General features: G+C 39.4%; 2 protein-coding genes across 7 annotated transcripts; one reads left to right on the top strand and one right to left on the bottom strand.

Moving 5' to 3' along the window:
- zmynd12 (zinc finger, MYND-type containing 12) lies at positions 1-9,840 on the top strand. Of its 6 annotated transcripts, XM_055167819.2 has the most exons (9): positions 363-381; positions 516-629; positions 1,237-1,378; positions 1,935-2,106; positions 4,202-4,371; positions 5,498-5,620; positions 5,689-5,770; positions 8,344-8,489; positions 9,559-9,840. In XM_055167819.2, the coding sequence occupies exons 2-9, from the start codon at positions 517-519 to the stop codon at positions 9,679-9,681; spliced, it is 1,071 nt and encodes a 356-aa protein (XP_055023794.2). In that variant the 5' UTR covers positions 363-381; position 516; the 3' UTR covers positions 9,682-9,840. The 6 variants fall into 6 exon arrangements, with proteins under 6 accessions (XP_073723882.1, XP_055023793.2, XP_055023794.2 ...); XM_073867781.1 differs by lacking the exon at positions 1,237-1,378 and having other exon boundaries at positions 1-381; XM_055167818.2 differs by having other exon boundaries at positions 302-629.
- rimkla (ribosomal modification protein rimK-like family member A) lies at positions 9,815-26,286 on the bottom strand. The gene is made up of 5 exons (XM_073867780.1): positions 25,232-26,286; positions 20,258-20,486; positions 16,852-16,938; positions 12,968-13,171; positions 9,815-12,827 (listed from the first exon to the last, which is right to left on the bottom strand). The coding sequence occupies exons 1-5, from the start codon at positions 25,394-25,396 to the stop codon at positions 12,301-12,303; spliced, it is 1,212 nt and encodes a 403-aa protein (XP_073723881.1). The 5' UTR covers positions 25,397-26,286; the 3' UTR covers positions 9,815-12,300.

Below are 26,286 nucleotides of genomic sequence, written 5' to 3' on the forward strand. Positions count from 1 at the left end.
AAATGTAATTAAACTGGCATCATCTCACCTGCATGTCACCCAATTTGAGAAACTTGAGAAATTTTGTCCTAGAAAATTTGAAAAGTATGAAACTGAAATTAATTTCGCCATTAGGTGTCGACAAATCTCTAGGTCGCATACAAATGTATAAGAGTTAACTAATTGTAATAAAATGTAACAAAGTTACTCGATATATTAAACAATTCTAGAAATTTGTTTTTAAATTGTATTTAAGTATAAAAATATGTATTGAAAAAAAATTTTATTAACATATTGTAGTTTATCCGGCTCGAGGTTATATCCATGGAAACTATTTCCAAAACAAGTCTACACTGTTGTGTATTAAGACGCAAACAAAACAGCTTGTTTCAGATAAACGTTGTGTGTACTGATTTTTATTAACAACAAATCGCTTCCATTGTCAACTCAACTTTAAGATATTTTTATCCGTTTGGAGTTTTTTTTATCCATTTTGCCTCAAGTTAATAAAATTGCGTTTTTGTTTGTATATTTAGTATGTCGTCAACAATAAACCCGCTCGCAAATCCCAAAGGAGTAAAGAAACTATGCATACTTTGCCAGAGACCTGCAAAACTGCAATGCGCAAACTGCCGGGTCACCCTTTACTGGTGAGTCTGACGCCGCCTATATTTATTCATTTTAGTATTTAAATAATGAATTCGCGTAAATTGTGACACTCAATATCAAAACTCAGTGTACCAATACATGCGTTATATAATAACGCCAGACGCCAGGTGGCGTAATAAACACACGTGTTCACTGTTAGCCGTGTGACTGCAGAAAGATGGAAGGGTTGAGTGAGTTCAAACAGCTGGAGGAGAAATTATGTGCAGAGGGAAGAGAATAGCCAGCCATGCGTTCTTTCAACCAACCATGGAAAAAAGAAGCACGAGTGGGGAAAGCGTATGTTTTTGTGAGTTTTTACTTGCTATTTTAAAGACGCCACAATGCCCGCAACGTATATTCACGGTCGCAATGACAACAATGCAAATGTCTATCTCACAGTCAGACGGTCAGTTTCTTTTCTCTTCACAAACAGAATGCTCTTTGACGGGCAGGCGGCTTTTAAAGTGCAAGATACACGCATTCCACTTCTCTAGTCCACGACTAATTTAAACATAACCAATCCCACAAATGAAATCATTACTGACCCACTGTCCACATGCCTTATATTTACGTTAAACAAAATTTATTTTTGTTTGTGTATAACGTTAGTGACCCTGACCACCAGCAGGCCGACTGGATCAGTGTTCATGAAAAAGTCTGTCCTCTACTGGTGTCCATTCACGCACCTGCACCCTTTCACACGTTGCATGCTGACCGGGAACAACACCATACAGAAATCCTGAAGAAACAGGTTCTTGTTTACTTATTATACGTCTCTTAAGAATACTTGATTCTGATTGGTCGGTCGTGACATTAGAAGGTCTGTTATTCCGAGTCTGTCTAGATGGGATACAGCAACGGCCAAATCTCGCGAGATGCTGGGTTAGGTCTGGGGGTAAAAAGAGCGCTCATCCAGCGAGATTTTACGAGATTTTGTCTGTAGCTGTATCCCTCTAGCCACAACCAGATAACAGCGAAAGCTGAGACCACCACGCAGTTTACCTACATCCTGCGCGTCATGTTAACCGGTCCGGCACTACTTATATGTTAAATTCATCACTCCGCTGTAACATTTTTATGCTAACATAAACGAAATGCCAAAACATTTCAAATCAATATTTCATATGTGCAGTTATTTACTCGTGTTATCACAAAATAAACCCCTTCAATGTGATCACGCTGTCTGGTTTATTTTGCGATAACAACCGGCTGCATATACATTATCCTTAACATATACAATCTGGCAAATAATGGGGTTATAAGGGTGGATGTCTAATTGGTAATTTATGTGTTTTGATGGACATTAGGAGGAGCTAATAGAGATTGCTCACCTAGAGGCACAAAGGTGGGTGTCCAGTAAAAGGTTTCATCATGCGATACCAGCTGCTCTTCTCTTCCTGCGCTGGGCCGTGCAGCTGTACGGACCTCGTTCCGTTAAACTGGTACCAGCTTATCTCCTGCTTGCACATGCTTATATAGGTGAGATGCACGCAAGCACTTCCATCAGCAAAAAAAGGCAACACGTGGACATTAACACACAGTTCTCAAAAGGGTTAGAAATGATTTCTTGGCTTTGAACTTGGGAAATGTTAGTAGGCTACAGCACAGGCATGCAAATGTCTTATTTTTCCATGACTCTGATGCAATGTCCGGCTGTACTAATTTTAACTCTTCAGAACCCATTAGATAAAGAGCAACAATAATAACTTTATAGTTCGCTTCACTGCCCGAACCTCTCCAGAGTCTGACAGGCGCAATAACTTCCTCTCAATAAGTGATGCTGGCATCAAGACCTGTTTACTTTCTGTGGGATGGTAAACTGGTGCGCTGAAAGGGCAGGGCTTGGACAAGGACACAGTTAAGGGAAAGACAGTGTTATGTAATTCAGGATATGATGGACTGCTGCTGCAGATGTGCAATAAGTTCTTACTGCATATTCACTATTGAGATTTGAGTGTAACATCGATTATCTACACAGTACAATACTGTGTCCAGGTATTTCACCAACTGTTGGTCCTCAGCTTTATGACAAGCATATATTGTAGGTAACATAACTACATTAACAAGCAAGCTCATTGCTGTGTTGTTTCACCTTGTATTTTTATCATTAAACCTTCATGAACCAGTTTTAAACAGCATGAACACATTTATTCTAGATGAACCTTAAAGAGACACTCCACTTTTAAAAAAAATGCTCATTTTCCAGCTCCCCTAGAGTTAATCATTTGATTTTTAATGTTTTGGAATCCGTTCAGCTGATCTCTGGGTCTGGCGATGCTACTTTTAGCATAGCTTAGCATAATCCATTGAATCTGATTAGACCATTAGCATCGCGCTCAAAAATGACCAAAGAGTTTTGATATTTTTCCTATTTAAAACTTGACTCTTCTGTAGTTACAACATTTCTAAAAGTTGCGATTTTCTACGCAGATATGGCTACGAACTATACTCGAATTCTGGCGTAATAATCAAGGACTTTGCTGCCGTAACATGGTAATGATTTTACGCAGCAGCCGAAAGTAGTCCAAAGTATCTTTCAACAGAGGGTATGCATTGACTTCACTTTTCCAGATGACCACGCCGGAACTCGCCCTGTTGAGTGGCAAACATTCAACAAAATGGCTAGTTTTCATTAGTGTGGTCCAACCAGACTCTCGTACATTCATTTCATTTGTACAGAGAGTCTGGCCACGCTCCATTGCAAAGCGTTACTTCCGTTAAGGAGGGTCCTCTGTTGAAGTTTAAAACTATTGGATCTGCCCAGAGTCACTCTGAATCTGCCATAACCAATCGCTAACGTTTGGTCGTGACATATGTCACTTAGTCTGGCGCACGACCTCAACGTCATCGTTCTTAGCCACCGCCCTCAGTTCGCTGATTGGACCTGCAGATTTTTGCCGGAGAAAACGAAACTCTACACAGCAGTCCCAGACATTGTGCTGAAGCGAAATGAAAATTAAGCGGAAGCACGTAGGAGGGCGGAGCCAGGCTAAGTTTTCATAGCGGCTGCTGCGAAAATGCCAGTAAAACTGACTATTAATCTATCGCACAACAGCTTTTTCCTAATTAGACGTGTTTTCCCCGTGTTTTCGCTGATTTCACACTGTAGACAAATTCTGCTGCCACTCAGTGGGCGTAACCGCAGTCACTTTCGCCAAAGGTGACCTTACGTGCATAGTTCCTAGACAAATCTGCCTAGAAAATTGCAACTTTTATTTTCCATCGGTCTTAGTACACAATGTAACTACAGAAGAGTCAAGTTTTTAATAGGAAAAATATTGAAACTCTTGGTTATTTTTTAGGCGCGATGCTAATGGGCTAATCAGATTCAATGGATTGTGCTAAACTATGATAAAAGTGGTAACGCCAGACCCGGAAAATGGCAGAATGGATTCCAAAAGAGTAAAATGAAATGTTTAACTCTAGGGAAGCTGGAAAAAAAGTGGAATGTCCCTTTTTAATAACGGTTGTATGGAGTCCGTTCAGACCATATAATAATTGTACAGGTAATTGAACTTTTAAAGGTATCAATGACCCATCTTCGCTCAGTGTATGTCTGTTAATGTGTATCTAGGTTTAGATTCTATGTCCCAGGCTCAAGAGTATCTCTCTAAGGCTGAATGGGCAGTAATGAACACACCAGGTTGTAGTCCCATTGTCCTTCATCAGCTACATCGAACCCTGGGCCGCCTGCATGCCGCTACAGGAAAATACCCGTCTGCTCTCTTTCATTTCTCCAGTGACGTAAGTCCTAGCATGTGTTGACAAGTGACCCTGTCTGTGAAATCCAGGTCGAAATTTCATAAATATCATTTCAATCTTTGACATGACCTTACTCAGTCAATATTTAAAAAAGATTAAGTGTATATTTGCCCAGAATGACATTATGTAGGATGATTTTATGTAGAAAGGAAAGAAAACAGCAAAAGATGACTTTAATTGTTTTTTACAGGCAGGGTCCATTTTTACAATTAGTCATAAGGGTCTTTTTTCAATTGAAGCTGAATAAATAAGCTTTGATGTATGGTTTTTTAGGATATGACAATATTTGGCTGAGATACAACTATTTGAAAATCAAATCTGAAGGTTCCAAATAATCAAAATATTGAGAAAATCACCTTTAAATGCTTTGCAACACATTTTACTAATGATAAATATTTTTTATACAATACTGTGCAAACGTCTTAGGCCACCATCACCAGCTTTGTTGTTTTAGCAAAGTTTTAATGTCTATCCATATTTATTTTTCACTCTTTTTAAAGATACAAACAGAATATATAGGACATATGTACACAAAATTAAAGCAATTTTAACAACTAAATGTCTTCTTCAGGCATCAGTCAGTATTTAGTGTGACCACTCTTGGCACGAAACACATCTTGAGCTTTTTTGAGGAGACTGAAGTCCTGAAGTCATTCGATAAGAATTAGAAATTAGGATTTAATTTCATTTAAGTTTAAGAGATCCTGCAGCTGCCTGCTATTGCTCAAGTGGAAGGGGAGTTTACTCTAAATACTTACACTTCAGCTTACACTTTTATACAGTTTTTCATACTACATACACATGTCCTGTATTTTCCGGATGTATTCTAATAAAGAGACTGAGAAATAATTATATATGATCACTATACAATTGCAAAAACAACAATTATAATGGTAGCATGTTGGCCTAAAACTTTTGCACAGTACTGTATATTTACAAAAATCTTTATGCAACATGATTTTTTACTTAAAATACTAATGTTTTTTATAATTTTGACCCATACAATGTATTGTTTTGTGGTCCAGGGTCATATATGTGTGTATTGATGTACACATGACTTATCCCTGCTGTATGTGTGGCGATACATTTTATAATTTGTGTTCTGTAGGTGTACTACGCCAGTGAGGTGTTTGGATTGGAGAGTACTGAGACATGTGAAGGGTATTTCCTCATGGCCGATGTGTTTCTAAAGCAAAACAAGCCTGACATCACCCACTCGCTCTACACAGAGGTAAACGCACCTACATCTCAATGTATCTATGTGTTTAAAACGCCGCTCATTGTACTTAATTTGGACAGGTTGCAGGTTTCTGGCACGCTCACCTGTGTAGGTTGATGGAAAGGATCAGTCGGAGTGGCACTGAGCCAGAGGACTGTTTTGGTAAGTAGCTTAGAGACATTAAACCTTCCTGTCTGAATCACACACAGGCACATCTACAAACACAGCTTAGTCTTTGTGCACTTAACAAAGAGGTTCCATCATTCGGCCAGCTCTGCAATGCTGGCCCCATCGCGACCGCACGTCTCTTCCTGTCTGTTCGTAATTTTACAGTGACTGTGATAGATGTTTTGTGGTTACGGGATTAATGTTTGCTGGGATTAAGAGTGTAACTTTCTTGACTAGTGAAATTGCAAAAATAATGGTTGACTTAAACAGGTTTCCAAAACTCTGGCCAAAAGCCAGAATTTTTAAAATGCACATTGGCAGAGCAGCCTGCTACTGAATACCTACCTTGAGGCCAAACCACATTTGTTTAGTTTAGCTGAAATTATCAGCTTAGCATTATACGAAATAATCGGGTAGCTATTTCTAAATATCAATATGCTTTTCTGATCATCTTTTGTAATCCAAATTAGCTGCTGGACAAACATAGCCCAGCCCAACGTTATATAAATTCACATTTTTAGTTGAGTCAGTGTTGCTATGTTGGACTGATCGGGATCATTAAAATTTTTTATGTTGAATGTTTTGATAACACCCTAATGCTACAGATTTGACACTTATTGTCAAGTATTGTAAAATGTAATTTAAAACCTGACACGAAAATGTGTTCCTATTTATTTGATGGTCTCTTCAAATCTTACATCTGTTCAGTATTAATAACAGCCTGCACCCAGTTGCCTGTGTGTTTGTGTTTGGTATGATGTCATGATTTGTGTATGAAATCATAAGTTTGTGTCCCAGGGCAAAAACCTGCTTTACTCCATTGATAACTAAGATCAAGGGAAACACGATCGCTGGTATACGTGTGCACGCCCCTGTCCTAGTTCTCTCTAAGCCTATTAACCTCACTTGTGTTTAGTTGTGGCTAAGTGACGTGGCGGGCTTAACCCAGTGTCCATCCCAGCTGTCCGGTGGTCAGTGTGCTTGAGAAAGCACTGATCCTTCCTGTTCTCTGGCCTCTTAACTGCTGATCCAAGGTCAGCAGGCTGACACTGGTTCCACCCTGTGGCCAGCCACATCATGATATAACTCCTGACCAGATGACTGTACAGCAGAGAAAAGCTCAGGATGTGTGTGTGTGTGTGTGACTGCAAAGAGAAACAGCATCAAGTATGACCTGATGTGATCTAGGGCACTAGCCAGTGTTATTTATGTTCTCTCTGCAGATTAGTAGTCATGTAGATGATGTTAGATGGCAGGGGAGTGTTACACCAGACTCTTTATCCTCACAGTTTAAGCAACTTAAATCATTGTCAAATTGGATAAACTCTATTTATTACCTTCAGGAGTTTTAGAAATGGGTCAGTGTTTGTCCCCCATTAATGGGACTATGTTTACCCTTATTAGGGCATTGTAACACAGGAATTCATTTTGCCCCACATATATAGCTTAATAGACAAATAAAATGAAATGCTCTTTCATTCATAAGTTACTTTAGAAAAATTTTAAATTCCCACGAAACACAAACTTATTAAGTAATTTGAGATAAAATGCATAAACGTAGCATTAAAGGAAAACACCACAGTTTTTCAATATTTTACTATGTTCTTACCTTAACAGATGAATGAATATATACCTATCTTTTATCAATGCGTGCACTTTTAATCTTTGTACAGCGCGTCGTGAATGTGTTAGCATTTAGCCTAGCCCCATTCATTCCTTAGGATCCAAACACAAGTTTTATTTTGTGCCACCATACTTACTCATGTAACAGTCTTTAAAAAAGGAAAACATGGAAGTGTTTGGTGGCTTCTAAATTCATCCCTGTTTGGATCCTAAGGAATGAATGGGGCTGGCTAAATGCTAATACATTCACAACGCGCTGCAAAGATTAAAGGAATAGTCTACCCTTTTGCCATATTAAACTATGTTATTACCTCAACTTAGACGAATTAATACATATCTATCTTTTTTCAATGCGTGCACTGTACAGCGCGTCGTGAATGTGTTAGCATTTAGCCTAGACCCATTCATTCCTATGGTACCAAACAGGGAAGTCACCAAACACTTCCATGTTTTCCCTATTTAAAGACTGTTACATGAGAAAAAGATAGGTATGTATTAATTCGTCTAGGTTGAGGTAATAACATAGTTTAATGTGGCAAAAGGGTAGACTATTCCTTTAAGTGCACGCATTAGAAAAATATAGGTTTGTATTAATTTGTCTAAGTTGAGGTAAGAACATAGTAAAATATTGAAAAAGTGTGGTGTTTTCCTTTAATATTTGGGGCATTTTTGTTAGTTCTGAAGATATTTTTGCTATTTTGTATTTATTGTTTTAGTGATATCCTTGTAGCATGGAGCATGACACTAGCACTTCCAAAATCATGCCATTATTATCTCATGGGAGTTTGCTTGGTTTACTTTTTACTTTTAGGAGATAAATTACTATTAATGGCAATGAGAGATCAAATGACTGCACTATTTCATCTCTTTGACACTGGAAACCATTATAACTGAAATTGAGTTTACTTTTGTTGGTGTGTGTGTGTGTGTGTGTGTGTGTGTAGGTGAGGCTCAGTGTGTGGAGGTCGATCAGATGTTGAGATGCATTCTAGACTTTGAGGAACAGCATAAGAAACCTTGCTCTGATCTGTCGGCTATATTGTTTCATTCTCTGGCAATGCTGTGGTTGCTCTCTAACAACTACTCCAAGGTAAATCAAAATATCAGTATACTAGTTTGGGGTTATTTGCTGGTAAATTAAATTCAATAACTTCATAATGCATAAAAATGTTGTTTCATTTTTACTGATTGTCTAAGCCAAGTTTGTTCCTGGAGGATGCCAGACTAGATCCAGATTTATTTGTACATGTTACAAGGGACATGTTTAGGTTATTAACGTCACTGCAGGTTAGCACTAATGACTAAATCCATGAGGGAAATTAACAGCCAGACTGTGGTTATTATGGGATTCTCCTACAGGATTCCCTCCACTTCCGCAATATCCCCTAGAGATTATATGAGATCACAAGTTCAGCCCCAAAGCACGTATCACATACAACAGTTGAACTTTAGTACTCAAAAACATTATTACATTTTCATTTTGTGTAAAACATTTTTTTTAAATAAATAAAACTAGCTTTACTCCTCACACTCATATCAAATCATATTAAATTAGATTTACTTCTTATACAGTGCAATAATCAGAAAAACTTTAGTCACTTTTAGATGATTTTGCAAGATGTACAGGTATATACAAACCTAAAGGATTATTAGGAACACCAGTGTTTGACCCCATTTCGCCTTCAGAACTGCCTTAATTCTACGTGACATTGATTCAACAAGGTACTGAAAGCATTCTTTAGAAATGTTGGCCCAAATTGAGAAGATAGAGATTTGTGGGATGCACATCCAGGGCATGAAGTTCCCGTTCCACCACATCCCAAAGATGCTCTATTGGGTTGAGATCTGGTGGCTGTGGGGGACATTTTAGTACAGTGAACTCATTGTCATGTTCAACAAACCAATTTGAAATGATTCGAGCTTTGTGACATTATCCTGCTGAAAGTAGCCATCAGAGGATGGGTACATGGTGGTCATAAAGGGATGGACATGGTCAGAAACAATGCTCAGGTAGGCCATGGCATTTAAATGATGCCCACTAAGGGGCCTAAAGTGTGCCAAGAAAACATCCCCCACACCATTGCATTAGAGAATTTGAACAGGTGTTCCTAATAATCCTTTAGGTGAGTGTATATTAATAAGTATGTGTTTGTGTGTAGGCACTGGAATATGGGAAGAAGGCTGAGATGTTGATTGAGGGGTCGAATGAGCACAACAGCATGAGAGAGGCCATCCAGAATCTCTTGCATTTTGCTGAAAAACACAACATTGACCTACCATAATGAAATATAACTGCATGCATTATAGTGCAATGTTAACATATAAAATTATATATTAAATGAATAGACAGTGTTAGCTAGCACTAGGTTAATCTGTAAGCCATGATGTGAAATAAACAAACAAGCATCCCAGACATTTTCAAGTTCAGGACATTTTTAAAATGTGTTTATTGTTGTTATTAATGTTATTATTACGTCATAACACATAACATCAATGTTAGCGTTTTATCACTAAGTTCTTGTTTTAAATTATACAACATTGCTTGGTTTTTGGCATTAAGGTCCCACTAAAAATAAAGAAAACAATGAGGCAATGAAACGAACACATGGATTCTCAAAACATTTCCCTTTCCATACCAGAGAGTAGAGTGGTCATTAGCAGCAACTGTTGGTTTTGTTTTCACTTTGTTACTTCAATAGCCAATGAGTAAAAGGAGTCTTATCTCACATAAATCAGAGGGGTACAATGGTACCTTACTAATGAGAATGATCAAACCTTTAATACTACTATTGTACTATATGTGTACTGATTAAACATGGGTCCCGTTGTGTTCAACTAAAAGTTGAGGCAGATCACTTAAAAGTCCAACAGCCATATGGTGTGCTGTACTTTACAGAAAGGGAGCACATCTCTGGTTGCGTGAAATGATGGGACACATTACGCACACTACAGCGAATCATAACACTTGAGGGGGTGGTGAGAAGAGCGAGTGCGTGTGTGCGTCTCGGGTGGTAAACTTCTGTTCAATAAATCGTCTCACTCTTCTGCCTTTCCCAAACAAGATAATCGCATACAAACCAGTTTTTACTTCCTTCAAAAATGAAAAATAAATTAGGAAAACGGAACACTAAATATAAAACAAACAAGAACAGAGTGCATGTAACCATCAGGTCCCACAGGATGCATTTCTTAAATCTTTGTCTTTTTGTTTATTGATACACACAGGCAGGACTGAATAGCATGAATGTCACGTTTTCAAGGTGAGGAATTTGATCAAGGCTGCTTCCCTGAGTTGACTCTAAATGTAAATCTAGTTTCAATGTAAACGGTAGCACTAAATTTGATTCTGAACCTATTTTTCAAGTTCAAGTGTGAATCCCTCCACAATTGATCTACGCTCCGCACTGTAAACCATTCTGAGCTGGTTCGGATTGTGAGTTTGGTCCATGGTGAACTTGAGGTTTATCGATATATGCGGTTCGCCTTAAGACTCGATGTGAATTTAAATGTACATGCAAATGTGCAAATAGTCCAGGTTGCAATATTTAATCTGTTGGATGTCTGCTGAAACTTCCAGAAAGAATTAACGCTTCCAATTTCGAAATATTTGTGTACTAATAATTTTAATAAAACAAATGATTAAGATTAAATCGAGTCAATACAACTTTCTGGTTACCAATGGCTTGTAAACCACTGGGCTGAATTAAAAGAAGTTGTAGCACCCATTCGAGTTGACACTTCAGTTTTATTCTCGTACAAACAAAATCTTTGAAGACAAATAGCTTATTCATCATAAGCGTTTAGTGTTGGCAAAAATCTTCAGCCCTTGTGGTAAAAACATTGGTATTTAAAATCTACGCATATATTTCTATGCATCTCGCTGTTCAGACTCTAATATGTGGGATAGCATTATTTGCCTTTGGTCTGGCAAACATGCAGATTCACTTGAGGTCATTTGCAGATTTGAATGTGAAAATGAATCTCAAGTATTTCAAGTTGCGCATCACATGCGAGTGAGAACATGGAGAGCTTTAACCGGTTCAAAATGGTGGACAGCAGGGAATCCTAAAATGGCAGACTCATTTACAGACACACAAATCAAAAGATGCTTACAAGAATTCATCTAGTCAATTCCTGTGGACCAAATCCTCATTTAAACACTCAGAAAGGTCATTCAAAACTGGTCCCACAGTCAAGTCAGTTTAAACAGACACCAGCAGAGCAAATGAAACCTTAACGCTTGTCGGATCAGCAGTAATTCATTAACTACAGGTAGCCATCGCAACAGTCTAAAATACTCATTCATGCTTTAAAAGAGATAGGACAGAATCTGGACAGAATACACAGCTTTCCAGTTGTACAGGGAACAGGAGGGAATGTGGTTTTGCATTTTTTTGGGTCCATTTTCTTTCTCTCTTGCCCCCACACGTAATGCATTACACCAAAGGGTTTGTAACAGACAATTCATTCATTCTCTCTCTATAATACAGACTTTAATATAACCTTAAGATTGTGTGTGTTTGTGTATGTGTGTACGCACGCTAACCCACAATATGTACATCAGAATCCAGTTCGAAAGTTACAGATTTGGGAGTCGTATCCCAATAAACCATTCTACAGTGCATGCACCCTTGTATTACAGTGGCAAACGCATATATTTAGCTGGTGCACTATAGTCAGGCTGGAGTGTACACAATATAGTGCACTTCCAGTCTGCGCTGTATGATCCTAAAGCTTGTCAATGGAAAAGAAACATCAGGGGAGCAGCCTCAGACTGGGGGGCGGGTTTATAGGGTGGGTTAGTTAGATTACACATGTGCATCTGTATGTATAATGTCCATTTCAGTATGTATGTCGCTCTTCAATGTATGTGTATGCGTGTGGCTGCAATTCCAGCGCACTCAGTCAACAGTTATTTCACTTGCGAGGAGGGAGTTGATATTGTAGGTGGGATCGCCTGCGACAGGGGCGGGGCCCGTTTCGTTTAGATCCGCCTCGCTTTCGCTGGAGGTGGAGCTTGTGCTCATGGAGGACCCCGTGTCGGGGATGGCACAGGTAGGACCGGGAGGGCACATTTCGTTGGGAATACACACCTCTGTCGGGATTATCACACCGTTGGGAATACACACCTCCGGCTCGCTGCTGGTTTCACTGGTGCTGGAGACTACGGATAGCAGCGACATCTTCCTGTTGAGGCGGCTCGGCAGCATGGAGAGGGCGTAGTCGGCCACGATGCCCGCCACGTCCATCCCGCACGCCTGGTCGAACGCGATGAAGCCCACGTTGGCGTTAGCCTCGCACACCACGAAGGAGCCATCGTTCATCTGGAGCAGGTCGATTCCACACACGTCCATTCCCAAAATATTGCACACTTGCACGGCAAGCTGCTTTCCCTGTTCGCTAAGAGGACACATCATTCCTACTCCACCTAAAGTGAGAGGAAAAAAAGAGCTGTCAGTCATGAAAAGTGATCCTTTTACATTATTCAAGTCATTGGACATGCACAGCTCTCGAGCTGCCATTTTATATACAAAACATGATGAACAGAAGGTGAACTTGTACGCGTACCTAGCGAGCAGTTGCTCTGCATACGTCCGTCGGTAGAGCAACGGAGCATGGATCCGATCACCCTACCCCCCACCAGAACCACCCGCACGTCTCGTCCGTGGCTCTCCTTTACATACTCCTGAAACAAGTATGGGGCGTCATGGCGAATCAGGTGACAAAGGTCTGAGAGGTGGTGCTTATCCCGGGCCAAAAACACAGCTTTACCTGTCCGGATCAAAAACAGAGCACAATGTTAAATGTATAATCAAAGCTGCATGTATTGGTAATGCAAGACTTCAAGCATTTTTTGAAAAGCTGCCCAGACCAAAGTGTTGTTATTGGCTGATATTTCCTCTAATGGAGTTTAGGCAATACCTTCGAAATTTCGAAACATAACAGTAGGCTGTCACCTCTCATTATTCTAAAGCAATGATGATTGATTGGACGACACGTGGCCCAAACACAAAGCAGCAAACGGGCTCTCCACCAACATTTAAAGGCCAATATTGGAATAAAGACTCACTCCTTATTTGTTACATATCTACAAAATTTTACACTCATGTTACACATCCCCATGTAACAGGATTTCCTTCTCACTTTTAATTAACAAGAGGATGGAAAACACTCACTGCACTGACCAAAAATATTGTGCGAGATCCAAACAGACGCCGCCCTCTAGAGCAACTTGTATACATGTACCCAAGGGCACAAAGGTGATGGTCTTAGCGTAAACCTGCAGATATTTAACCCTTAGGCTACCATTACCACACCCCATTCCACACAGAGGACCTTTCAAAACATGTCACAGCCTTATATTGTTCAACATTTTGTGTTTTACTTTCTACTGTAGTTCACATCTTTCAAAACAATTTCACCGAGTTCATAACTTAAAAAAGTTCACTGAAACGCCTGAGGTACATTCTGTAGGGCTGGTCCGGATACCATTTTTTTGAGCTTCGAAGCTTTAGTAGAAATCACATTGAATATTCAAAGCTTCGAAAGGAGGGGCTGAACATATCTGTCTGTTTGCAGTTTTATAATGTGACAGGTGTGTTGCTGCGGACCCAAGGGAGTGAAGTGTTGCATTTTGGTGCATTATGGACATGTAACATGTTCAGAATTAATAAACTTTTAATTAACTACAGAACAGCACGAGCCGGAAACGGCGTGAGTCATGCGATCTCCGAGAATAGGCACTGCATTTGTGATATAAAACACATAGGTCTGCAATACTTTTAATAAGGTAGCCTAACATTTTTCTACATGCAAACACTCCCAATATCAGAAATTAGCAACACAGTAATTACTGACAATGTAAAGGGTAACGTTAGGCTATTGAAATAAAAGAACAAAAATAAATGAATGAAGTTCAACCAACTCTATACTTCCAAAATCAAGTTTATTTACTAACACTTACGCCATCCGATATGTTTTCCACAGTAGAATAACAAAGAAGATAACTTTAGTTTTTCAGAAACCCCAGTGCTTCGTCATGCAAGTCTACGTATCCGTCACTTTGAAAGCTTAAAAGCAGATCCAATAAGAAAAGTAATCCCCTATAACTCCTGGTTATACGACACATTGACGTCTTATGAAGCAAATTGATCCGTTTTTGCAAGAAACTGAACATTATTAGCGTTTATGCTAAAGCAGGAAGTGCGCATTACGTTCGAGGCATGATCTTCTACTGGTAGTGTTTGGTGACTGTTGGCTATGGCTGTTGGAGTCTCTGCGCCACCTATAGCGCACTTCCTGCTTTGTAAAGGTTCTGCATTAACGCTAATAATGTTGTAAAAAAGAATAATCGAATCTCAAATGAAAATCGAACATCAACCCACCGAACAAATATTCGAATATTTGAATATTCTCGTCCAGGCCTAATATTCTGCTTTCCATCAGGATTCCCATTCCACAGGATTTTCATAACTCATCAACTCTTTGGGATTAGACAACAATTTTAAATAATTTTATAGAGGTCATTCATGCCAGACAATTTTATGGTGACTAAACATTTTAGAGCAAAGCATAGGATAAAAATGTTATATATATATATATATAGACAAGAAATTTCCATGAATTAAAGAGGTCATGACATGAGCAATTCATTTTGCCTTGATCTATTTATTGACCAATAACAGGTCTTGGTATCATTAATACATTAAAATGTCCTCCTTATCAATAACAGAATTATTAAAACTACAGAAAACGTCTGGATTAGAGACGTACACATTGATATATTAATTTTATATGACATGCCTGCTTCAGGTCTGCAGCCTCCCCATTCTCTGCCTCAGAGAAAGACACATCACACCATCGTATCGTTGGCTCCGCCCACTGAACTTCAGTCAGAGCAGCAACTCAAAGGGATCCGAAGGAGTAGTTGTTTACAATCACGATGAGATCGTAATAACCGTAAGATTGTGATGTCAAAAATTGTATCTCGTTGGCTTCTGAAGGATCTTGACGTCATATTATTAACTATTAAAACGGATGTAGTGTCATATAAGCGCTGACTTACATGCCTACCGTTTTGGACTAAACAAGAAACCAGCAAATTGTTATTTAAATACTATTTTGGGTAACGACCCATTTATATGCGAGTTTTGAATTACACTGTCCAGGAGATGTGATAAAACTATATACATGAGAGCATGTGTGTTAGAAACATGCTGGCATTCTATTTATGTGTTCACAGTCGCTGGCAATAAGTGCACTATTTAGGGTGCAATTCTCTGTTTCTTTCTTTTCTTTTAAACGCTATACCAGCTTTTAAGGCTATATTCATGGCGAGAATAAAGTGTGATTAAATAAAGTAAGACTAGAAAAGATGTTTAAAATTAATTTCCTCAAAAAATCTTAGAACTATGTTTGGATTCAATTCTCAAACATTGCAGTGTTTGTACACTAGCTGAGCATGATATGTGTTTGGTAGTGATTCATTTCTGTTGTAAAGACTTTTCGCATTGTGCGTATGAGATTGTTTGGCTGTCTGTGATGTGTTAAACACACAAAGTGTTTAAGAAGACCGTTTGAGAAGCTGCATTTGTAGTGAAACTGCATAGAAAGCCGCAGTGTGTAGGCAGTCAATCATAGAAGTGGGAGGGACACCGAACCAGGCCAAACGCTCTTAAGGGGAAACACACAAATCAGACCGTTTCAATCAGAAGATGAAAAACAAGTAAAAGCTGGGTAAAAGGTTATAAATTACTTAAATTTGAATGTTTTTCGGCAAAATAACTTCATAAATGTACAGCTCAGAGAACATCATAAATAATAAAAATACATGTCATGACCCCTTTAAGTTTTCATAGATATATTTTTTGTAAGGTAACCTTACAACTTTAACACCCGGCTCACAACAATTTAACAAACCAGACCCTGACGCAACCAACAAGCGACAACAGCTTTCTGAAACATTAAAATCGCAAACACCCTCCAGAAAAATTGCCCTTTACTAATAAACAGTTTTAACCGTAAATTATGATATTTACTTTTCTAACCGAAACCGAGCCTCTTTAAAACTGCTTGGCATAACTGAGATGGTTAATCATCAGCAGCAGCAAACACCTTATATTACACTGAACAGTCATATTACTGCAAAAAGCCCAGGATAAGGCACTCCCTGTGCACTAAGCAGGAGAGAATGACAGCCTTTGTTTTTAAGGTTAAAGGGGGACCGCTTTTCCAAGCTTATTGGTTTCTTTATCCTGAAATTCAAAATGCTATGTAACTTCCTTGAGGCTTTCAGTGAGTGTGTGTGTGTGCCTTCGGGCTGGTAAAGGTTTGCCAGCACTCAAATCTGACTAAAATTTACATTTGGGTAAATGTGATGGTTTGAGGCCTGTTTTTCTTAGCCCCCAAAAGAACCATTATGAGCAGCAGATGTTCTGGGATCAGTGCTTTACCTCGATGTCCACGAGCGTTCTTCACCACCACAGGGTAACCCAGCGGCTCAGCTTCATCGATCATCTTGCGGAAGTTGTCATGTCCCCCTGGAGATACACACACACAAACACAGAAACACACGCTGGTTAATGAATTTGTAAAGAACGTAATTGTGAGATTTGCTTTGGGTGTGAGATTCCGAAGCGAAATGCAAACAGCTCTAATGAGACGCAACCAACAAGACATTTAATATCCACGTGAGAAGAACTGCTATCCTGACAGTTTTTGTTGCCATGCAGAGCTTCTCCTGTTTCCTGCTGTCTGTCCAAATACGTGGCCAGTTTGTGAAGGTTAATGGCTCTAAGATGTGTTTCAGATGAAACACGATGGCCATATGTTCAACTCAAAGGCAGCCAAAATGTAACACGTAGGAAAATAGTAAAAGAGAAAGGAAAAGCAAACGAGAAAAGAAATTACTCAAGCAATTACAACTGCTCGAATGCAAATACACAATGCTTTCAAAAACAAAATGGCTCTTCGTGGATGCAGTAGCTTTCAATGGGAGGGGGCGCAGAGTGGGGGAGAGCGAGCCAGAGAGAGAGAGTGAGAGAGAGAGAATGCAGGGCATGCAATATAGGCCTCAGCCAGGAACACGTCACTACAACGGCTCTAACTGCTTTTATAAACCCCCACCTCATCTCACCCCATCCATGGTTTATCATGTTTGCGTCTACTATAAAGCAGCATGAGGGCTTCTGCTTTCGTTTTCCAAACAGGAGCAGGTTAAACTAACAACAGCCCGTGTGTATGTGTAAATGAATGAGAAATACAGACACGTCAACATAGGCAATATTAAAATTTGAACAGATTTTAAAATGAACATTTTTATCATCAAATTATTAAAGGAATAGTCTACTCATTTTCAATATCAAAACATGTCACCACCCCAACCAAGAACCGTTGATACATCCCTCCATCATCTGTGTGCCATTTAGAGATAAAGTTAGAAGTGACCAAACACATCAATGTTTTTCCTATTTAAGACGAGTAGTTATACGAGCAAGTTTGGTGGTACAAAATACAACGTAGCGCTTTTCTAAGCGGATTTAAAAGAGGAACTATATTTTATGGCGTAATAGCACTTTTGGGAGTACTTCGACTCACCTGAAAAGTCCGCTCCCCTTCTCACTCTCATAATGGAAGAGGGAGGGTGTTACTGCGCCGAGTCAAAGTACTCCCAAAGGTGCCATTACGCCATAAAATACAGTTCCTCTTTTAAATCCGCTTAGAAAAGCGCTACGTTTTATTTTGTAACACCAAACTTGCTCGTATAACTACTCGTCTTAAATAGGAAAAACGTTGACGTGCCCGGCCACCTCCAACCCCATCTCCAAATGGCACCATTGAATGAATGGGGCTAAGCTAAATGCTATCGAAGCGTCGCAGCGCGCTCCAGCGCTTACGTGCACGCACACAGATGATAGAGGGATGTATCAACAATTCTTAGTTGAGGTAATAACATATTTTAATATTGAAAATGAGTACACTATTCCTTTAAATATTTATTTATATATTATATCAGGTCACCATGTATTTTGGGCACAACCTAAGGTACAGCATGACCTCTCTATTCAACTTGGCAACACAAACATTACTCCATCCAAAACTGCCAAAAAACCTAATCTTTGATGACCAGATGTCCTTTACTGGTCACATCGCAAAGATAAACAAGGTCATGTCAATTTGCATTATACAACATCAGGAAGATACGACCCTACCTTACCAAGCATAATGTTGTTCAACTTATCACCCAGGACCTTGTAATCTCCAGGCTGGATAACTGTAATGCTCTCCTTGATGGTCTTCCTGCACGGGCAGTTCAGAACACAGCAGTTCGACTCATCTTCCAGAAGCCCAAAAGAGCTCGTGTGACATCGGTTTTCATCTCTCTCCATTGGCTACCGATCAAGTCACTGCAGCTCACTTACAGAACTATCATTGGCACTGCACCAGCACACACTTTACACCTTCCTACATTCCCACAACCCATCCAGAACCTTGCATTCAGCGAATGAGCGGCACCTTGTGACACCTTAACAAAAGGGCACTAAATTTCCCGCTTATTCTCCTTTACTACTCCTTGCTGGTGGAACGATCTTCCAAACGCAGTCCGGTCAACCACATCTCTGGCAACATTCAAAACACAAATAAAAACATCTTTTCTGTGAATACTTGACAAGTAGATGTGGACTGCTATTTAATCTCTTCCATCTTTAATAAAATAAAAAAGAGAGAGAAAACTTTCCCTCAACAGGCATTGTTTCGGAATTGTGAAAACTAGCAACTTGGTAGAAGCACTTTTTGTATTATTGCCTCCACATGACAAATTGCTTTGTTTTGTGATCTTTGTGAGTCGCTTTGAATAAGCATCTGCTAAATGCCTAAATGTAAAACAAAAACCAGTATGATCAGGGCTCGTTTTATGGTGTTAAAGGATTAGTCCATTTTCTTAAAAAAAAAAAAATCCAGATAATTTACTCACCACCATGTCATCCAAAATGTTGATGTATTTCTTTGTTCAGTCGAGAAGAAATTATGTTTTTTGTGGAAAACATTCCAGGATTTTTCTCATTTTAATGGACACCAACACATTTTAAATTTGCAGTTTCAACGGAGTTTCAAAGGACTCTAAACGATCCCAAACGAGGGGGCATAGTTTCGCATACGTCCTCCGTGACCTCTTGACGTGATGACGTATAGCGTGAGGTCGCGCACATGACCAGAGATAGACGAGAAGTTGTGTTTTAAAAGTGCATATTTTTTTATTTTTCTTGTCAAAAATGACAATCGTTTCGCTAGATAAGACTCTTATGGCTCGTTTGGGATCGTTTAGAGTCCTTTGAAACTCTGCTGAAACTGCACTTTTAAACTGCATCAAAACTGCTAAGTGTTGGGGCCCATCAAAGTCCATCAAAATAAGAAAAATTCTGTAATTCTTCTTGACTGAACAAAGAAAGACATCAACATATTGCATGACATGGTGGTGAGTAAATTATCTGGATTTTTTTTTAAAGAAAATTAACCAATCCTTTAAAGCCTGATAAAATACCAGAAAGGTTTGGTAACGTTCTGAAGAATAGGAAAATGTTTTACTAGGCCTTGAAGTGCTAACATGGCAGCAATTACATTTGTTGATTCTTAGTTAATTTTTAATTTTCTTATCAACATCAATTGGTGTTTAAAGTAACTGAAATGTAATGAAGTACAACAATTAAGATAGTATGGACTTTAAATGTAATCCAATATCAGGATAATAAAGTTTACCATGATAAAATTCCTGGACTACAGCCAAACCAATATAAATCAGCAAAGACAAATAAATACTTTATATTTACTAAGAATGAATGAGATTATTTCAATCCTTACCATAGGAGTATGTATCCGGCAAAGGGACTCCATGCCCGGCGAGCTCCTGGAAGGTCCAGAACTTATTGACACAATTAAGGATCGCCTGCGGTCGGTTCACCAGACGGCAGCCCATCTTCTCCAAGTGACGCAGTACAGTGATGTCACTGTCTGACTGGACCCAAGGAGTGGGAACTCGCACCACTGCAACTTGCGGGTACGAGGTCACTATCTCCTGCTCAACCCGCAGACCGAGAGAGAGGAATCGTATAGAAAATGAATAATGTGCAGTGCAACATCAATGTAGAGAGATAACACCCATGTATCAAAGTAACCTATGAGAGTCACTTTTGTTATTCGGATGCACCATCCCTCCCTCTCGCTCTCTCACACACACATACACAAATACCCTCATACTTGATGCATGCCAGACGAGCTGGCCTTGGTTTACAACACCCACCATCTCCGCAATACTAAATTGCAGTTACACAATACTGCAGAAGGTCGCGTGTTTGCCTCAGCACTGCAGCGTTTATGCTGACCCACTAACCCAGTTTGCAACGCTCTGTTTTTAATTAAGATTTCACTTAAAATTTATGCTTACTTAAACATTTGCCTTAAAAGCATTTAGTAAATCCTAAAATCAGTTTAGAGATGATCCGACCATATCCTGTTTTGACTGAATAAAATCAGAATCATTAAAGATCAATTTGAGTAGGCATTAAAAAAAGGACAATTTGTTCAGATGGAACGCAGAACACAAACAACAAAATCAATTGAGAAAATTTTTAAAAGATGATTGCAAAACAATAACCATGTGTTAATTTTCTTTTTTTTTTTAAGAGATTAAACAGAAACAGAACAGAAAGTACAAGAAAAAGAGATCCACAAGAAAAGAGAAACAAAACATGAATGCATCACAGAATCTCTCTCTCTCTCTCCGCCATCTTAGAATGGAGCAACACGCACAAAGCACGACTCAGCATCTTCACCGGCAACTGCTTCATCAGCACTCCCTCTTCCTCGCATACATCAAAAAGGGATTTTAAAGCGAGAGGCAGAAGGGACTTTTAAATGCAAGCAGTTTTACCATGTAGCTTTAACAAACACCTAATTTAAATGTATAACATAGCATTTTATTTATTGCCATCTGTTTGAGCACGCAAAACAATTATTGCTATTACAAACCACACAGAGAGATCATAGCTCTGTTTCGAAACCTTGGCCTTGATGCCTAAATAGATAGCTGCCTTATGTGAAATTACAAAATGACACTGTTCACAACTGATTGAGTTTAACTTTAGCGTGAAGATAAACTAACAACATTATTCAAAATACCTAGGCATACTTTACGCAAATATGAAAATTATCTCTTTTTTTACTCACCTTCATACCATCCAAGAGGTATATGACTTACTTTCTTCAAATGAACACAAACAAATTACTCGATATTAAAATGCTATCAACCTACCGTATTTGTAGTAATATTTGTTTTCATCATAAAACATGAAAGAACCAAAGAGATTAAAGGGTACTGACATGGCACCATAGCTGAATTTATTTTGCTGATCTGCATGTTTCCATGAATATGCCATTTATTGATCAGTAAGCTTAAAATTAGTGCTGGGCATAGATTTATCTCAAAATAAAAGTAATTTTTAGCATAACATGAGTTTTTGCTGTGTGTAATATATATATACATATATATATACACATATATATATATATATATATATATATATATATATATGCGCATATGTATGTATGTGTGTTTAAATATACATAATATTTACACACAGCACAAACTCATAGTATGCAAAAAATTACTTTTATTTTGTACAAGATTAATCTATGCCCAGCCCTACTTAAAATAGTAATAATTTTCTCTCAAAAATGTATTGTTTTTTTCAGAAGACATACAGTATCCATGTGGAGTCATTTGGATTACTTTAATGATAGATGGTTGGGTTTTTCTGTATTTACCATGCTGAGCACCATTTAGGAAAATAACATGATGGCATTTTAATATAAAATTATTAATTTATTATTAATTAATTATTAATTGACGGAAAAAAACGAAAGTAATATATAAATCTGGGATAGCATGAGGGTGAGTAAAGTGAACCGGTCCGATGTTCAACCAGGCCTAACCGATTTCCGGAGGAAATGACAGTCATACAGCACACAATCAGCCCTCAAGACCATGTGCGCACATGTGTGCGAGAGTGCATTACTGTTATCATGTGTTTAAGTACTGAAAACTGCTAAAGAAACAAAGCAGTCAGGTTTTATAGCTTGAATCTGCCTCAAGTTTAGCCTGTATAATCTACAGCTACAGACCAAATACGAAACATGCCATCAATCTTCCACACTTCTTTGTCAAATCTACTGCAGCTGTTCAGTCTTGAGCTGAAAAACAAAACCGTTTCGCTTAGACACTAAAACGTCAGCATCAAACCCAACAAGATCTTTAGGATAAGCTATTGTCCTAGGTTAAACACAGTATCAACACACAGTTTTAACCTACTTCAGAGGTATTCAGTAACCGTGAGGTAAACTGGTACTGGATACAGGTATCAAACCAGGCAGACAAAACAAACAAACACCATTAACCTACACCACAGCTAATCATTGTGGCACCTATGATTTATATCTGCAGACTGGTACAAGGAACTGAGCCCAGATCAGCACTGTGAGGTTGAAGCTAATTATCAATCACATTTATAATCATCAGAAATCACAGAAGTGTCATAAAACACAAGATAATCAGATTAAGCGCAGTACTACATCTATATTCATTTTACAAGTTTAAATGTAAAAACTTGGTAAGTAAACAACAACGTAATCTCCATACAACACTATTTAAACCACTAAAGCCTCCTATGATGGTGGCATGTTTGCACATATAATAAGATTTATAGATATGAAAACATGACCTGGGAAATGACCCATTAAACTGAATGTTTAAAGATCATTACATCACAACGAACAGGCAAAAGCAGTCATGTGGGCAATATTTGCATGGTTTTATTTTTTTTTTAGCTTGCCTGCAGCTTGTGTAAGTGTGAGACGGTAAAATGGTGTTACATTTCTCATTACGTAGAGGAATGGACACTAGTCGTCAAAAAGTAACACGCGCTGAACATCGACAGCTTATCGATTTTTTGATTTCTGTGTGGTGAAACACACACAGCAGTTGATAAGATAACTATGCACCTGCTTCCAGCGCTTGTAAACATATTGCTATTTTTAAAACTAAATAAAATAACTATTTAAAGCCACACAACATGTTTTACTGATGCAAGTGGTTTATCGCAATTGAGGAGTTTGGATTTTTGTCCAAATCTATGGAGAGCTTCTCTCCACGTATCATGATTATGTGCTGACCCACTTGGATCCATGCGTCTCACACTGATGATGTAATTCAGCCGAATGGTGGGATCTCAGGGGTTTAAATCCCAGAGCTGACTGTCTGTCCACCACCTAATCGAACCGAGACACGATCCTGGCAAGCAGATAAAAAACAAATACACACAACCTGCCGCAGTTGTGCTGCTTTCACGCACAAATTTCCATTATGTGGGTGCATTTAAATGACAAAGTGGCAGGCACTTTTATACAAAGTAACCTTGTGTGTATAAAGGTATACGCTTTATATGTATGTAGGTACTCACTAGGATTTTAACCTGCTAGTGTCATGCTCTACCAGTTAAGTGGCAGGTTCACTTATCATTGATTCCTATCTGCTTTGCTTAGCATGTCTGTTCTGGCTGTCCTGTTGGACCGGCTGTCCATCATGTTGCAGTCACGTCTCTTAACTTAAAGCTGCTGATCCTAGGCAGAACTGCACTGGTGCATAGCCACTCCCTTTACCTCAGGTCCATGCGAAATACACAACGTCCCACTCACCATCTGCACCACCCCACCAAAGAAAATGCTGTCACCCCCAAAGCAAGACCCGAGGAAGCCCCACCCACCAGCACACAAGGCAACAACAGTAACAACATTACAAACTTTAATACAAACTTTTCACACCTCAACCTGCAACAATTAGTCATTAATTTAGTGATTACTGCAAGATCACCATGAAGATGTGCTGCGTAGACCAAATTTACACACTAGGTCTAAAATGATTAACTAACCGCCCGTGCTTTTGTTCAAACTATTATATAGTATTATGGTAAAATGTGCGCCGGTAACGCATACTCATAGGGATTTTGTATTCAAATGAGTTGCTGATTTCGTTAAGCACCTCGGATGATCTTCATGTTCACGAGGCAATATGATAACATCGTAATACTATTCCACCAATATTTGACAAATACAAGTTTTAAAAAAATCCTTGACTAATTAAACCGGTTTAAATTATATTTTAGACGAGGTTTGCAGGTGACTGGTCGATTATTTCTATTAAAACTCTTTGTATGTGGAGTCTCGCGCGAACGCGTCACAGATGGCTAATAAATAAATAAATAAATAATGACAAGCTAATCTTACAGACTATATAATCATAACCTAAACACATCAAATTCTGCTAAATAATTGTATTCGGGTATAATTAAACACACAAAATAGCTGCTCTTTGTGATCGTCGCGCCATCTGCCTTTTCTCAAGGCTTTATGTTAATGAACGCGCTCGCGCCGCACACTCGTGACTGTTCCCTCATTCGCTCGCACATCCTGCAACAATAACCCCAGTTACCCGCACATAAACTACAGTTTCACTTTATATTACATTATAAGGATTTTCAACGGTTTCCCATCCACCGTTTCCGTTGTGGTAGATGAATTGTGAAAAGTGGGTTAGGCGGTCATCCACACACACAAAACACACAAACACGGTGATGCACATCCGCTCATTGCAAGAGCGCTAATTATCAACACAGACCAGCTATTTAGCAAACTGGTCTATTATAAAACTGATTTATTGTAGATATAACGGATGCAATTCTATATGAATTATGGTGTGTATGTGTGTGTCCCCTTATGGTATTTACCGAGCTGTCCGTCTGTGATGGTCAGGACGATATCATCCATCAAAAGATAGCGGAATTCAACATCATCCTCGACGCAGCGCTCCTTCAGGGCTCGCAGGATCTGGACCTGCGGGTATTCCTGGCTGATCCGACGGTCTGTGATAAACCACACCCGGGAGCACATGTTGTGGAGCTTGGTGTGCGGAACTTCGGATAGCTGCGACGAAGACACGAAACTAAAGCCACACAAAGACCTACGGCAGTTTTTTTACTTGTTTTAAAGAAAATTTAGTCTGACCAGAACAAAGACCCCACAAAAATTCGACAACTGATTATTCCACCTATGATTATTTTGAACTAACACGCGGTGAGAGGCTGCGATTTTGCCTCCCGAAAAATGATAACGAGGTCCCCCACCGAGGGGCAACGGTAACTGCCCCCGACGCGGTAGATCAAAAACCTCGCTAATTAACTCAGGTCTTATATCCCACAACTATGTACACTTTAACGATAAAACCGAAAACCGCAAAGAATTCGGGGAAAAAAGGCGGATGAGAGGCTGGATGTTGTGACGAGTGATGCCTCTGATGATCTCCGGTGCTCGCGCTTCTCTCAACACGCCTCGGCTTTTCCAGCACGCGCTTCGCGTTTACAACTCTTTCCCTCGCGCTCATGCACGGCCCGCAACGACCAATGAGGGACAAGGGCTCGAACTCACACCAACCAATCGCAGGTCAGGGTCCTCATCGCGGCAGCTTATGGAGCCAATCTGTGAAGAGAACAAGAGGAGGCTCGAGAGGTCCGGGGGCGCCAATGGGAATGAGGTAGAGGGGGAAGGGGGTGACGTTTGCGTGCGCGCGCTCGTGCTCATCTAGTTTTTTTGTGTGTGAGCGCGTGGCAGGAATTGCAGCATGACAGAAGGGGAGGGAGCGTCCGAGAGCGCGCACTGCTCCCGAACCGGTTCAGACCGGGCTTGGGGAGGTTTGGTTTGGTTTAGTTTGGATACCAACGCCTCTGTTTCGCTCACGCTACGTGTTGAAGCGGCAGAAAAGAAATGGTTCAACAACCCCCCCT

Source organism: Misgurnus anguillicaudatus, chromosome 5 (assembly GCF_027580225.2).
Source record: "Misgurnus anguillicaudatus chromosome 5, ASM2758022v2, whole genome shotgun sequence".
Classification (NCBI taxonomy): Eukaryota; Metazoa; Chordata; class Actinopteri; order Cypriniformes; family Cobitidae; genus Misgurnus; species Misgurnus anguillicaudatus.

Coding starts and splice junctions, on each gene's coding strand:
- zmynd12 (XM_055167818.2), top strand. CDS start 517: ATGTCGTCAACAATAAACCCGCTCGCAAATCCCAAAGGAGTAAAGAAA. Junction 2,107..4,201: donor GCTTGCACATGCTTATATAG/GTGAGATGCACG, acceptor ATGTGTATCTAG/GTTTAGATTCTATGTCCCAG. Junction 5,621..5,688: donor CCCACTCGCTCTACACAGAG/GTAAACGCACCT, acceptor TAATTTGGACAG/GTTGCAGGTTTCTGGCACGC.
- rimkla (XM_073867780.1), bottom strand. CDS start 25,396: ATGTGCTCCCGGGTGTGGTTTATCACAGACCGTCGGATCAGCCAGGAA. Junction 16,939..20,257: donor GCCGGATACATACTCCTATG/GTAAGGATTGAA, acceptor GTGTATCTCCAG/GGGGACATGACAACTTCCGC. Junction 13,172..16,851: donor GAACGCTCGTGGACATCGAG/GTAAAGCACTGA, acceptor TGATCCGGACAG/GTAAAGCTGTGTTTTTGGCC.